At 43.1% G+C, this 16423-nt stretch overlaps 1 protein-coding gene and 1 pseudogene across 3 annotated transcripts in view; one reads left to right on the forward strand and one right to left on the reverse strand.

The window, feature by feature from the left end:
• VPS13B (vacuolar protein sorting 13 homolog B) overlaps nt 1–16423 on the reverse strand; it is a 626384-nt gene that overhangs the window by 82169 nt on the left and 527792 nt on the right. For all 3 annotated transcript variants that reach the window (XM_059672116.1, XM_059672115.1, XM_059672117.1), the window contains exons 39-41: nt 13845–14041; nt 5743–5924; nt 4146–4495 (exon numbers count right to left, since the gene is read on the reverse strand). In XM_059672116.1, the coding sequence (XP_059528099.1) occupies nt 4146–4495; nt 5743–5924; nt 13845–14041 (729 nt within the window). The remainder of the gene's footprint in view (nt 1–4145; nt 4496–5742; nt 5925–13844; nt 14042–16423) is intronic.
• LOC132220086 (leucine-rich repeat-containing protein 28-like) lies at nt 6530–8114 on the forward strand (annotated as a pseudogene).

Genomic DNA, 16423 nt, shown 5'->3' on the forward strand with positions numbered 1-16423 from the left:
TCTGTTCTTACTCTGGTTAGGTTATGGCTTAATAAACAATAAGTATGCTTTGGGTAAACGAAAAGAAAAGCTAAATAAATGATGCTTGAGAATGCAAGAAAAAAAGTATAAACCAGCCCATCAATTTGCAGACAATGGGAGGTAACATGCTTCTCCGTCGGCCTGTTTCCTGGCTGTGGATGTAAATGACGCCACAATGCCACACGCAGTCATTTGCCGTTTCACTGAATCCTCACGAGCACAGGGAGTTAGCGATGGTGAGGCCTGAAGCCAAGTGGATGGATGAACCCACCTGAATCCAGCCCAGACCAGGACCTGACCTAGAACTCACCCAGAGCAGTTCCTGGGAGGAGGAATCCTCGTCACCCACCAGTCCCCAGATGGGGGCAGTGCTCTGTGGCTGCAGCTGGTGAAGAGGCGCTGAGGTAGCTCCTTCCAGACACCCCTGAGGACTCCCAAGCCCTCGCTCTATCACCCAGCCATTCCCACCAAACCTCTCTGCTCCTGGCGCGCCACCTTGCTGGACAGCCACACTAACCACGGAAACAGTCTCTGTTCAGTATCAAAGGGATGATAACAGCAGTTATCTGCTGTCTCCCAGAACCCTCTCGGCTGCGGCTTTTAACCCCAAGCTGCGACTTCATGGCCTGCCAGCAGGTTCCAGACGTCCTGGCCCTGCCACATCCGACCTCCTCTCCACTTGCTCACAACAGCCCAGCAACAGCCCAGCTCCGACAGCCCCTCTCAGGTCCTCCCACATGATCCTGACCACGCTCAGCTCACCCAACACATCACTCTCCTGCCTCAGTGCCTGTCCCCTGCCTCCACATCCTTCCTCCTGGCTCGACAAGCTCTTTCCACTCAGCCTTCAGGCGCCTGTGTCCAGGCTCTGTCCTCGGAGCAGCCTCTGAGTCCTCCCCACATCAGGGCCCTGTTTCATGCTCGCGTCTTACTCCATCTTTGCAGAATGACCCCTCTGGGACTAAGGAATTGTTTGTGTGACCGTGGGTTCAATATTGTCTCCATCACTGGACTCCATGCTTCATAAGGGCAGGAATCAGTCTGTGCTAGTTATAACTTTATCTCTAGTTCTCAGCATAATGCCTGACACATAAAATACTCAATAAAAACTTATGAAACAAATATAGAAGTTCAATTTTTAAAAGTATGAATTGTAATAAATGCTCACAATAGAAAAGTTAGAAAATACAGGAAGTCTGGATTGTTTTAAAGTCTCTAACTGCGATTAACATTTCGATGAATTTTCTTCCAGCAGTTTTTCTCTTCTGAGTGTCCCGCCTGTTCCTGTTCGAGTCCATCCTATCCAATCCAATCCTCTCTTCTGCACCTTATATAAGGTTCGTAATCAAACGGGAGTCCCATGTATAATTAGTCCTAATGGTTTTTCCATTTAGCATTATGTAAGCAACACAAGCTGCTCTCCTTATAAACAGTTTTCCTCTCCTTTAGGCCCAAGAGCACAAACATGAAGACAGGATATGAGCCAAACTCCCACCTAGATAGACATCCCAAGGTTGGAATTCAGTTCTCATAACGAACTGGGATCTCTGCGCCGGGGACACAGAGGTTAAGTTACCAGATGGGGCTTGAGTAGAAAAAAAATCATATTACTTTCCTCATCTCTGAAAACTGACCTTTCATAAATGATGAGAGTTTTAGGAAAAAATGTAAATGAAAGAACACAAGGGGGTTGTTTACATTTTTCTAAAGAATACTCACAGTCCTCAGGGAGCTGTTTCCCTACTGCTCCTTCAGCGTGGGCTCGTTATAACTGCAACACACTTAGGCATTTCTTGGACTGTTTTAAATTCTGGTATAAAAAGATCATACACATTTCATATGACTTCCAGAGGCTTACCCTCAGAATGTTCACTCAGATGTGTAACTAAAAGGTGGCTTATTTACATTTAAAGTTTGCGTTGGAGTGTTGTGTAGGCATTTGTAGTTAAACAGAGATATCGTTTTGGTGTAAGATAAGACACATGAGTATAAGCCTGACTTTTAAATAAAAATCCCCTTTAAATGCTATTTTGTTCAAATGTGGGAATGTGACATAAAAATAAAAAGCAAACTTCAAATGTCATTTTGGGTCCTTAAGCTGGTTTCACAAGACATTATTTACCAAAAAAACCCCCCCAAAAACCCAACAACAAAAAACAAAAACCAACAAAAAACTACCACCAGAGAAATCAGACACTAATGAAGGCTTCTGTTAATCTTGAACTTGTGACCTAAAGGTGAAAGGCCAAATTGTTTCATGTTTCATCTGTCTGGTCCATCTACACTGGATACAAATGACTTGTCTCAGAGATGAATCTGATAAAAAGTATGTGGAGAACTCAACATATCCTGCTTATTAAATTCATATTTCTCATGGGCAACTATTACACTGTATAGATCACTATACACACAATAAAATCCAAGTTGGGAAACTAAGTTTCCCCTCTAAAGGGGATAAACCACATTCTGAATATTTTAGAAACAATGAACTTAATAACCCTTTATAAGCCCATTTCAATGTCACATGTCCTATAATTTTGAAGTTGTGCATTTCTGTATTTACTTTAGAATACACAGGGTTAGATGCCTACCACATTAAAACTTGGTGGCAAGTACCCTTGACACGGGAGGAAACAAGAAAATTACAGCAACAATTACAGAAGTATATCCGCTTGTGGCTCATGTTAACATTGCCAAATCCCTGTGTAAATCAGAACCAACTATTCATAGAATGTACCTGTCAGCAATATGCTATGTGACATATGGCTCTACTTAATCAAATATACAATTCCATTAAAAAAAAAAAACCCTCAGAATATTCCTTCAAGGCACTGGGCTAGCCAGTCATTCACACTCTGATGTGGTTTAAAACATTTAAATATTTATGCACTGTGTTATTTACATGTATGCCTGTGTCTAAGAGAACATTTTCACCCTGAGAGGGAACTGGGATTTCTGGAGGCCATTTTGCAGTAGTTGCTACACACGAGTCCCCTTATAATGGCCCCGATACCAAGACAAAAATATCCTACGTTTAAGTCCTCTATCAATGACTCTTTTATGTTTTCTAGGTTTGTTTTTTATTAAATGCATTGTTCAAAATATGACAAAAAACAGAAATTGGAGCCATGAAAGTTTTTTTCACATCGCTATTTGAACCAGCTGCAAAGATTTAGATCACACTAGCTCTTATTTTACGCATGTCCTTTGCAACAAGAAAACCATGGAATGCCCTTAAAAAGGAATTTTAAAATATAAAACAGATGTGTTATCTTCTTTCCCTTTGCTATTGTAGTGCCATGTTAGGTAATTAATTCCTTAGTCTTGTATAGGTCTTTGTGCACATAAAGGAAAGTTTATTCCCATAAGATTCTGATGCCCGAGGACTCAAGCCCCTCCCCCTGCACTGTGCCTGTTCCCATGTGAGGTCAGTGCGGGATGGAGGACCATTTCTCTTGGGGAGCCGGCTCCACACAACTGCACGTAACATACACAAAAGGTGGGAAGTGCCTCAGCTTGCGCAGCAACACGAACTTTATGGAAATATAATATTATGCTGACTATCAGAAAGAGAAGAGGAAGTGATTTGTTCTTAAATCACTGAGTATATTATCGTCCAAACATTCAAATTAAAATCCATTATGAAGTGCTTTTTAATGACTCAAAATGGCAGACTGTCATAGGAGAAAGACTAAGCCCACCCCGTGCTCACACGTTTCCTCTGCGAAAAGATGGAAGGCTTATTATCAGAGAGGCACGCCCACAGGTCCTTCAGTCTGCAATGGGTGCTCAGACAACTTGATACATAGCTGAGCTGAAGCTTTGGCAAACTAGAGCCATAAAACTTGAAAACTATTTCTGGGAATATGTTACTTTCCACACAGATGTGGTACATTAGTCACAAAAATGTGGGCATGTTCTCCTATGCATCTGTAGAGAACCCATATCCTCTAAAGCTTTTATGCAGCACTTAGCCCAAACAGAGAAGGTCCCAAATATGATGGTGCCCATCAAACTCTTTGTTCTCTCACACTGGAGTTTATGCTTATCACTAGAAGTGATCACAGAGTGCCTCGTCAGAGCTCACACGTGGACGAACTGTCCATGGTCTCGGGTGCACGTACCTGTTGCCAAGCCTGCACCGCAGTGTTTAGGGAGTGAACCGCGTGCTGCCCGAAGTTTACAAACATAGAATCGACGATGACGGTGCAGTCGAGCCGCTTTTCTGCTGCATCGCTGGAAACGGCCATCTGTCCAGAGATGCTGAAGGGTTTCACCAGGCTCTGCATCGTCACGTTCCTGCACTCCAGAAGCTTGCAGTCTGCGTGGGCTGAGAACTGGATCTCCTGACAGACGGAACTGTTGCTCCACTGTCGGAGATACAGGTGTGGCTCTCGGAAGGAAATGATCATGTACTCCAGCTCAGGTGGCACATTTTTATCGGAAACAAATGGCTGTAGGTAGGGCGGCGGAGCTGTTGGAAAACAAGCAAGGAAAAGAGCAGCAATTGAGATGAGCCTGTGCTTTACGGAAATAAAGAGATGACGTTTAAATTATTCGGTTTTTGGTTATTGAATTCAACACTGGATATTTAATAAATTTAAACGTTCTCCTGAAGATAATGCAATATCTGAACTGCCATTTGATATTTGCAAGCAAAACTGGTTTGTTCAACCAACAAGGCCTCTTAAATACATATTTTCTCCAAAGGTTACAGTCAGTTTCACAGGCAAACTTTGATCACAGAGACAAGAAAGAAAATGAAGAGGAGGAAAATATTTGAGGAGAGTTTCTTGGAAGTGTCTGTATCTACCCACCAAATCTCAAAAGCAAAGTCATGACTCAGAGAGTTAGACAAATCAGGTTGAACTCCATTTTTGCTGAAAAGGCAAGATGTTTAACAGCAGCTGTGTTTAGTTTTAATCTGATTTTTCCCCTTTTTTCCATTACATGTAGGTTGAAAACCTAATTCCTGAATAAAATGTATTGGCTAGAAAAGGTTTGGTAAAGGCTTTGAGGAATAATACATGTAATATTAGCAAATCTACAAAAGGCCACTTTGGGGCTGTGGGGAAATTTAATCTTTGACTGTACAAGCTTCTAAAAGTGCTACTCCTTCAAATTATTGGAGAAATTGCTAATCTTTTGTAGAATGTAGTCATGCTTTTAAAATAAGGTGATATCAAGCATTTTTGGAATCTATCTGCCATTAATGTAATGGGTCAGGATATAGAACAAAAACATGTATTTCTTTCAAAAAGATCTAATTGGAATAATAGCAAAACCTGCAATTTTAGTAACTTGCTTGAAAATTCCTATTGAAAACATGCAAAATCATGTCAGTTCAATACAATTAGTAACCTATATAATAGGTTCATAAGACAGCTCAAAAGTAAGAGGCACACCTGTTATATGAAGTTAACTTCAGAATAACATTGCCAGAGCTCACTGTTAGGGGAAATGAGGCCACTTCTAACGCCTTTCACCAGCGTGTGGGTGGTGGTCGGCAGAGAGGACCTCTGGGTGGGGAAGTGATTAGCAATCACAGCACTTTGTAACATCACTAACACTCTAGTGCACAGAATGGAAACACCTCCCAAACTTTTTATTTCCTCAAAAGAAATTATCTGGGTAAAAACAGATGAATTGTGTCTTGAGAACCCACAAGACAAAACAATGAGTATTAAGTGGATGTTATTCTGATGCTAAAATGAAGAGTACCTGTGCCTAGTTGATCCAAGTGATGACAAAGATGGAACTCCAGGTGAGCAAACTGGAGAGAAATGCAAAGAGATGGGACAAACCATGGGGTGAAGCAGGAGTCCACCCGGGTGCAGGCAGCCAGGGCCGTTGGAGTTACAAGCTGGTCACAAGTGCTTTGAGAACCAGATTCACTTGCAGAGCTATGGGAAAGAAGAGAAAAAAGAAGTTCAATAACCTAAATCTCCCAATATCATGTAAGTGAAATGTCTTTCGATAGGGTTCTTAAAGCTAGTACAGATAATCCCATAGTCAATGTTATCAAATCTTTTGTATTTACTCACATAAATTAGTTGTTTTTAAACATTCAGGTCATGTGATTAGTCCCTATGAGCTACTAGCAGAAAAATTTCAAAGCCATTCCTCAAACCCCAGGCCATGCTGACATCTCTGCAACCCAATTTTTTTTCCCCATCTACATCTCATGTAACATATGGACAATTTGCTCTCACATTAATTTAAGATCAACACAACTCAGAGCATGACTGCTGTTCAAAACACCCAATACTTTCAGTGTCACCATAAATGTTTCACTTCTGCAGATTGTCCACATCCATGTCCCCATGTGAACTAGTCAGCACTCTTTACTGAACACCCACTGAATGCTGTACGAAGTGCCACACAGTCCTGACCATGATCAGAAGGACCCAGGATCATTACCCTGCATGGCCCTCTCTTCACTTGCCCATCCTCTTCACACCATTTCACACAAGTAAACCTGACCAGCAGGAATAGTGAGGGCGTCGGCATGAGGGAAGACGTTTGTAGTAGTGGCTGCTGGTGTGCAGGGGGACACGCTGCCTCGCTGCCTTGCCCCCGTGCCAGTAGAAGCCGAGAGCTGGGGGTTGTGAGGGGCAAGGTGCAGCCTGGCCACTGTGCATGCTGAGTGATGCTGCCCATGTCCCTCTCACTGTCTTCCACGCCCTTCTTCCCAAACCCAAAATTCCTCTGCAGTTATGGTAGCTTGGCTCCCCAATCCATGAGGAGCCTCGCGAAGTAACACTGTGATTTTCAGTATCCTAGGGAGAACTTCGACAGGAAAAACTAAAGAAATAAATCCTTGGTTTTCCAAGAACTCAGTCTGACTGGTGATATAAAATATGTGGACATTTAGAAACATTATACAACAGCCACCACCCACGGACAGGAAAGTCAGAAGAGCTGCCAGAGTGGAAACAAGGAACGCGAGATGGTGTGGGGTGAACCATGTGGATGCTCGGGGTGCAGATCTTCAGCTGAGTACTGAGAGAGGCAGCGGAAAAGCTGGTGAGGAGAGCTTGGGAGAAGGAGAGCTGGGGAGAAGGAAAAACTGGGGAGAAGGAGAAGCTGGGGAGAAGGAGAAGCTGGGGAGAAGGAGAAGCTGGGGAGAGGGAGAAGCTGGTGAAAAGGAGAAACTGAGGAGAAGGGGAAGCTGGGGAGAAGGAGAGCTGGGGAGAAGGAGAAGCTGGTGAGAAGAAGCTGGGGAGGAGAGCTGGGGAGGAGAAGCTGGGGAGAAGAAAAAGCTGGGGAGAAGAAAAAGCTGGGGAGAAGGAGAGCTGGGAGCCAGGGTGCAGCGTGGGTGAGGGATCTGCTCGGTCAGGGCACCCGAGCTTTGTAAGGTGACCTCTGCCAAGGCTGGAAGAGCACAAGCCCTTGTTCTTCACTTACAGAAACCTGCACCAGCTCCCACTGGAGACACTGAGAGATGAGGGACACAGAGCGTCCACACGGGTGGAACTGTGCCTTCACTCACATAACATAGTTGTGGGTCCGGAAGCCATTGGGTCCCTTGTGTTTGGATCTTGGTGACTGCTCAGAAATTGGCCGTCAGAGAGCTTTCCGTCATCTTCCATTAGCTAATAACCTACTGCACTTCCTACCTTCAGAGGCTGGCGAGTTGAGGGAGCTGCAGACACCAGACATTTCTGCCAACTGTTTGCTAACTTCCTGTGAGAGGCTTCACCCGAGCCTTTCCTGCAGAAACTTCCTCGGTAGGTGCATGCCACCTCTGCCCGCTGCCCAGCGCTGGCGAGCTCTCTCTGGCTGGAGTCCATCTTGCGTTTCTGCCTCTTGATTTACGTCGATCTCGAGAAGGACAGTGCGTGGATAACAACCTTCACCTGAAAGGCTTGCCAGCCTATCTGCACAATCAAGTCATCGGGTGCAGCTGCTTTCCTTTTCATCAGGGCCACTAACCGCTTCCTCCCCGCTGAGGCGAAGGCCAAGGGGCAGGGAATGACCGCATCCTGTGTCTGCAGGAGCTGGCCATCACGCCCCCCCGACCCCCCCAATTTCCTAAAGTGGAACTTTCTCCTGTCTCCTTGCCCAGAGTCTCCTGGGAGCATAAAGTCTAGCACTTAATAGAACCCTCCCCTTTTCTGGCTGGCCAACAGGGTACTGTGCTGGTTATTCAGTTCAATATGAATCCTTGGTGTTTACCGTTAGTTCCCAAGAGGGACCTCACACGCACACTGACATTCACCTCCATGCAGCGTTGTCTCTCACACGCTGGCTCACCTAAACCAGCGGTCACCAACCGGTGGTCCGAGGACCACTGGTGGTCTGTGAGGTCCGAAAGGTTGGCGACCACTGACCTAAATGCTCTCCTCCTCCTGCAGGGACACTGCAGTCTCAGACACTGCCTCTTAGACACTGCTCTGCCCAGGCTGGGAGAGTGCTGTCATTTTAAAAATGTTTCAACTCTAACTCAAAATAAGAAATACGCTTTTATTGTAGCCTGGTACACATTAAAACGAAGGAAGGGGTAGGAGGTTTACTGAAAATATGACACTGATATTTTAAAAATTGGGGTAAAATATACATAACATAAAATTACTATTTTAGCCATTTAAAACTATACAGCTCTGTGGCATTAAGTGCATTCACACTGTTGTGTGACTGTCACCACCATCCATCTCCAGAATTCCCAAAATGAAACTCTATACCCATTAAACAATAATTCCCCATCCCCTCTCCCTCATTCCTTGGCAACCACGATCCTATTTTGTCTATAAAATTGGCTATTCTTGGTATCTCATATAAGTGTAGTTATATAACATTTGTCCTTTTTACACTGATACTTTCTCTTTTATTAAAAAAAAATTCCAACTGCAATTGATTTCATCACCCACTAATGGGCTGCAACCTGTGGCTTACAAGCAGGCTTAGATGGGCCCTCAGGGAAAGGACTGCCTATAAAGAGACGACAGAGAGATGGAGGTAGGGACAGGCAGAGAGATCGCCCGGGTTCAGAGAGTAAGCACCATGCCACACAGACTGAGTTGGCAGCATCAGCCCAGAACTTAGGGTGTGACCTGAGGAGCACGGGGAACCTTGGGGAATGTGTATGGAGAAGGACTCCCTTGCAAAAGGCCAACTCCCTGGAGGGGTTGTTACATACAGTTCAACCCCCAACTAAAAGGAAATGGAAAAAGGCTTCAAAAAGACACTTGGGTAAAATGCAAGCATTCCTTCTACCCAAGGGAGAAAAGGCAAAGATAAATTTAGCCCTGGGAAGGAATTTTCTGGATAAATCCTGGATTATATCACGGGATGACTAGAAACATAGGTGACAAATTAGTTCCAAATGTCAGGATTTATGTCTGAATCGTTTATGAAAGTCTAAAGGTTTTTAAAAATGGTACCCAAGGAATTTAGGTTGATCGGAGAGTGCGGACCCTGGGAGCCCCGTGGAGGGGACCCATATCTGGAGGCCCCGGCCACCTTCTGGTAGAATGTTCAACCCGTGGAGAAAAGAAACAATCCAGGGACTTGCCCTTCACGACGCTCTCTCTCTGCTTCCTCCCCACCTATTGGGCAAGAATCAGGGCTCTGGGAAAGGAAAAGCATCGACTCCTCGCTGAAAAGCTGCGGGCCAGTCTCGGGATTCCCGACTACGAGCTGACAGTGACTTCTTTCCTGGCCTCTTTAGGGCCTGAAGAGAATGGTTTTTGGGGGCACATCCAAAGATGGAAGTGCTCCAAAACACTCACCAGAGTTTCACTTTTCAGTGCTGAAGAAATAGCCACACACCTTAAGCCATTTCTCTTGCCAGAATGTCTTCTAGGAACCAGCATTTTGGGGGCGGGGATAACAAGTCCTTGTGGGAAAATGACCATGCAAGGACAACGAACGACCACAGCCGGGGCACAGGTGGTCAGAGTTTAGATGATCACAGAACGTGTAAATGTTGGCTGGACATACATATCAGGTCTGCACGGATATTACTGTGCTCCATACATGCCTGGGATGTGTGTGACTTCGCTTATCACATACTCTGGGTGTTATCATGTCGGCGAGGATAAGAGGGGAAACAAAGTTGGAAGTTGTTCTGGTCCATCAGAAGACATCTCGTTAATACCAAACCCAGGGAACCTACCAGGGAGGCTCAAAGCCTGAGAGTGGGTACCACTCCATTCCCTCGTTTCCCTCCTGGGACGAGTCATGGGTAAGAAGCTGTAAATTCCAAACAGAATGTGTGCTTGCTGCCTGTGTTCTGTTTGCCCACTAGATCCATTTTCTACTCTTCCCCATCCTTTTCTTTGCCCCTGGACTATATCAACAAGATGCTTTGCCTAGCTGATGTAGCTCAGTGGCTGAGTATTGACCTATAAACCAGGAAGTCATGGTTAGATTCCCAGTCAGGGCGCATGCCTGGGTTGCGGGCTCGATCCCCAGTTGGGGAACTGTAGGAGGCAGCTGATCAATGATTCTCTCTCATCGTTGATGTTTCTATCTCTCCCTCTCCCTTCCTCTCTGACATCAACAAAAATATATAAAAACAAAAAACAAAAAAACCCCCAAACAAGCTGCTTTGTCCTTTGATTGGGCCAGTGGGAGGTGCCCACAGAAGAGGAGGGTGAGGGTCGTATTCCCCTGACTCCTTGGCAGTATCTCCATACATTGCTGTGCCTCTCTTACGCAAAGTACCTGCTTGGGGTTAGTTTTGGTAATAATGCTCCGTCACCTGGATCCTTTAGGCCTAAGAGTGGATGGTTCCCCAGGGTTCCCAGCTCCATCCCTTAAACCTACCCACGTGGACCTTTGTAAATAGTCTTTTCATTCAGCTCTCCTCAATCCTCCAGTCAGAGTGAGCCTTCTGTTTCTTGTCGGGGCCTGATAGAGGGGGTTATTTAGGCTTCAGTAATGGGTGTGGGCAAACACATAGACGATGAGATTAAAAACAAGTGGCTGAAATGGATATCTGATCAGGGCTTAAAGGTCATATCTCTTGCTTCCGGTCCAGTGCACAGCAAAGAGAAGTCTCCTAAAGGCCAAGACTATTGTGGAACCTAAGCTTGACTTTAACTCTACTTCAAATGCTAACTTAAAAAACCCCACCATAATCATTACTCATCACTCATTTTCATATGATCAAGCAAACCATTAGTTACAATAGTGGAATGTAATTATTACATATACGGTGATTGAATTAAAGATCATACACCTGCATGGGATAAACAGACCAGGTATAAGAGTGTGAATCTTTTGTCTCCAGTTCTTTGCTAAAGACTAGCTCCTCTTGGGACTAGTTAGCGCCTATTCATCCCTTAAGGCCTCAGCTTAGAAATCGGGTTCTCAAGGCCAAAGAGCTAGCTGGGAAGAGAGTCAGGCCTTGGAGCCCGGCCTCTAATGTGAAATTCTCCACTAAGCAGTGCTTCCACTGCACAGGTACAGTGATGCTGTACCACTGAGCTGCCTACACTATTGCAACTTTATGATAACTATGGACATGGGAGTTATTCTTTACAAACTTTTTCTTTCTTCAGTAATGTACAGTCTGATGAATATCCTTCTCAAACCAAAGAAAATGTTACTTATAAGACCATCTCTTATTATAAAAGTGTCAAGTTTTTGTCCAGTTCTAGATTTCTAGTGACAGAATATACTGGAACTAACTGTAGCAGTTTCTTTCATAATCAAATGCTGACGTTCATCAAAGCACTTATGTTTTCTTTCTAGAAATTGGGTGAAATTTATTTATTGTACATTCTGAAAAATGTCTTAATAGTGTTTTATTATGTGGACTTTTAAACCAACTTTTTAAATTTCAGTTTCATTAATATCAGTTTCTACCTGAAAAATAGTTAATCTCAAACAATTTAAAGCAAGATCAATTGTGAAATATTAGGTAAGTTGAAAAATCCCAGGTGAGGGCAAAAGATCTGTGCTTACAGTGTCAGAAGCTTGGTGAAAAATTGCCTGAATTTGATTGTCTGCATAAATTTCCAATCCCCAAAGACTCTACATTTCTGTAGTGCTAAGCTTACCACAAAAGTAATTTTTATGGATGTTTCAGATTCAGAGGAATTAACCTTGTCTAAAATGCTCCTTTCAATAATGAAAATGCATTCTTTCATAATTAGAATCAAGAAATGATTTCTAACCTGACAGTAAATTTTATTACACATAGTTCTATTTTCTGAGGTTTCCTCATTTCTGACTAGGTAACCTATACTTAGATTAGGCAATCTTTCCATCCATCTGCTAATTCTCACAGGATGGGTGTTCTTTTCATTGCTGCATTACATACAGGTAAAATCAAGACCCCACTCCTCTGAAACAATTTCACTAATCATATTATTACTGGGTACCCTCTGAGAAAGGTAATTATTTTTGAAGAGCCCAAATGACCTAGAAATAGAATATATAAAGTATGAAACATATTATTATTAAGCATACAAAGTCATCAATTAAGAAGACTGGGAGGCAACAGACTAAAATGTTAATAGGTTATTTCACAGTGATATAATTATGCATGGAATAGTGTCATACTTTCCAATGAACTCTTCAATGAGCATACATTATTATTAATAAAAAAGAGAGAGAGCATTCAAACGCTATAAAATATAAAGTAAAAATCAGAATATCCAATGGTGTACTATGATTATGAGCTTTTAAAGGCGTACATTAATGGGCAAAAATAAAGGTAACAGAAAAAACAGTTGATTTTCAGGGTGTTTGAATGGTGGATTCCTTTTCTCTCTGTTAGTGTCAGATGCTGTTTGGGGGGGTGGGGGCGGAAAGGAGGGATTATATAAAAGGAGTAAGATTCCTCCATCAGGAGAACTGGAAGGCAGGACACTGGAAACAATGGGCAGCAGGAGGGGGTCACAGGCCACTGTCCACAGAACATCACATGGGCAAAGGCACGCTCCACTGCGTGTGATGCGGTTACTTCTTTTATGGGCGCGTGAAGAGGAAATGCTGAGGCTACACTGGAAATGGGGCCAATCTGGGCCCTTTTTGCCAGGAACCAGGTGTCCTGTAGGAGTGTGGGACAGGAAGCTCTGGGGACATGGGTCAGGATGCCTCTATAGCTCTAGAACAGGGGTGGGCAAACTTTGTGACTCGAGGGCCACAATGGGTTCTTAAACTGGACCGGAGGGCCGGAACAGAAGCATGGATGGAGTGTTTGTGTGAACTAATATAAATTCAAAGTAAACATCATTACATAAAAGGGTACGGTCTTTTTTTTTTTTTTTAGTTTTATTCATTTCAAACGGGCCGGATTCGGCCCGCTGGCCGTAGTTTGCCCCCGGCTGCTCTAGAGACTGATGTGACCAAACCGAAACTAGAGCTAAATAAAAGTTTGGCTATTAGAAATCCTTTGGGTATATTATTTTGGCTAGCCAAGTTTTTCTAATGTCTGGAGGTTTGTCTTTTAGAGTTATTCTAAAAACCACTTAAGAAGGAACTATTTCCAAAAGTTATCTTTTTAGAAGGAAACAATTCAATCTATTTATCCATTCCCCTCACCTTCCAATTTCCTAAGGTTATCATTATACAAATTGTGAGGTATATATGGCTCTTTTTCTATATTTTTTGGTTCAGGATGACTGGATTCTTTTAGTAGTTTGTTTTTTGCACTTTTTATATTTAAGGAAGAGGTTCTTAGTCAAGGCTTAGTATGAGCAAAACAGGAGTTTTAGTACACATATTTGAAACACCAGCTCTCTCTGCTTCCTGGTTCATCTGTAACTGAGGCAGATACAACTGCTAGCCGCTAAGTGAGGGGTCACCAGATAAGATGACAACGATGGCCTCCCCAACACAATGCCTCTATTCCATTTCCACTGAGTTACCTTTGGTCATCAGCTCCGTTCTGACTGCTGTTCAAGACAATTCTCCAAAGATCCGAGGATACCAGTGTCTTCTGGTCATTCACAAGATTGACATCTGGCAACTGCAGTTCACAAACTTTGCTTTCAGACAGACTGAATTCTCGAAATGCAACAAAAACCTTCTGGAGTTCATCCCAGTATTCCAAACTGCAAGGAATCTATATGAAAATAAAAAAGGTTTCAGAGGGTGCAAATGGGAACTATGCTGCTATGTTTGTTAAAGTGCAAATTAAACCTTCAAAGAAGTTTCAGCATTATAAGACTTTTAAAAAGGGTTAAGTAGTTCATAATTTCTTTATAGTGAATACTTCTATTCATGTTGTTTACCTATTTTATTTTAAGAGACCCATTTAAGAATATGTGAGCTCTTCCGGTGGTGATGCCCTCCCCAGGACAACATGCCCTTCGCCAAGGATGTCCTCCATCCCTCTCCAGAAGAGGAGAAGAGAAAGCAAGAAGCACCAGGTGCAGAGCCCCAGTTTCTACTTCCTGGATGTGAAACGCCCAGGATGCTGTAACATCACCACCGTGTCTGGCCCTGCACAAACGGTCATTTTGCGTGTTGGCTGCTCCGCACCCTCCGTCAGCTGACAGGAGGAAAAGCAAGGCGCGCAGAGGATGCTCCTTCAGAAGGAAGCAGCACTAAAAGCACCTGAAGCAAGGTGAGTGGGGAATCATCCCAATAAAACACTTTGGATGCAAAAAAGAAACAAATGTGATAAGAGCCAAGAAACTTTGTAAGTGAAAGTGAAACAATGGGGGACAAATTCTACCAGGTGTTAAGTGTATTATAAAGCGAGAGTAATTAAAAGATAACATTGTAGTAGTAGCATCCAAATAGATCATCGGTTCTCAACCTGTGGGTCGCGACCCCTTTGGCGGTCGAAGGATCCTTTCACAGGGGTCGCCTAAGACCATCCTGCATATCAGATATTTACGTGACAATTCATCACAGTAGCAACATTACAGTTATGAAGTAGCAACGAAAATAATTTTATGGTTGGGTCACAACATGAAGAACTGTATTTAAAGGGCCAGAAGGTTGAGAACCACTGAAATAGATTAAAAGAATAGAATAAAAATAGTATAAGATGTAAGCACCAATACATTTTAGTATGTAATAAAGATGTCATCTCAAACAAGTAGGGGAAAGAGGTTGCAAGAACTGGCTAGCCATTTGGTAAAACCAAAGTGGGTCCCTACATCATTCCTGAATTAAAGTAAATTTCAAAAGGACCAAATGTTAAAGGCTAAAAACTAAAAGATTAAAATTTAAAAAATCAGTTGATATTTTTATCATAATAGGGCATCCTTTTCCCATGCATGGCTTGGAACTCACGGTTGTAAAACCCCCACAATCGATGAAATAAGATTAAAAAAAACAAAAACAAAGTAGAAGTATAGTCAATGATAGACCTGGGAATAATTGTTGTAATAGCAGAGAGCTCTTATAAATCAGTAAGATGGTAAGTGAGCACATAGAAAAATAACAATGGCAGTTGTTGGAAGAGGCAATTCGCCATGGGACTTAAACGTCTCTGCATATTCTTACTAATTACGCAAAGGATGCAGGGCCCTGAAATCTGTTAACTGGGACCATTTCACAGGCTGTGTTTGCAGAGAGCAACCAGGCGGGGATGAGGTAGTCTCTTTCTAGGACCAAGAGCAGGTGTGCTCTGAAAGAGGTGGGTGACAAGCTCCTTGCTCCTCAGCTGAGTCACCTATGGACTCCACGCATAACATCCCCCTGGGTGCCCTTCAGCTTTTGCCCTCTTTGGACTTGGCGGCAAGAGAAACCATTGCAAACGTGATGCTCATGCTGCTTGTGAGCAATAATGTTCTTTGTTTCTGACTCAAGAGTCTTATGTCTTCTGCCAGAACCCATGAACCACTGACAGGCAAATTTATTAGCTTGAACAGGTAAAGTCCCAGACATTGACAGCAATTAGTTTACCAAAAATATAACCAGCCTGACACCTGAAAAGATACTCAACTTCATTAATACTTAAGAAGTTCAAAATAACGCAATAATGTAGTATTTTTAATTCATTAATTTGGCAATTTTGAAAGATTGACAGTTCCCATTTCTGTAGAGGTGAGAGCAAAGAAGGCGGGGGGGGGGGGGGGGAGAAAGAGAGACACCTGCAAAAGTGGCACATTATTTTTAAAAATACTCTTAGCATCTAACAGTTCTGGGGACATAATAGGATCTTAATAAAAGCTTCCTGAAAGAACAGATTTCTCCTTAACCTTTCTTCCTTAATAGTGATTCTTAATCCTTTAATGGGGATAATATGTTTTCCCCACCTATAAGGAAGCTTCTTCTCTTTCAAAGAACTTGAGCACTCATGTGTGGAGAGGTGCCAGATGGGAGGAAGGAGAATGTAGCACTATGCACGAGAGGCTAACTGTGATTAAACAAGCATACGTTCTGGTCAGTGGCAAGTAACACATCCATAGCATTCTACTTCCAGCTACCATTTCTTAAAATTCTTTTCTTGCTTTCCATGACTTCCTTTTTCTAACTTTCCCCTCTGGGT

This window comes from Myotis daubentonii, chromosome 17, assembly GCF_963259705.1.
Source record: "Myotis daubentonii chromosome 17, mMyoDau2.1, whole genome shotgun sequence".
Taxonomy (NCBI): domain Eukaryota; kingdom Metazoa; phylum Chordata; class Mammalia; order Chiroptera; family Vespertilionidae; genus Myotis; species Myotis daubentonii.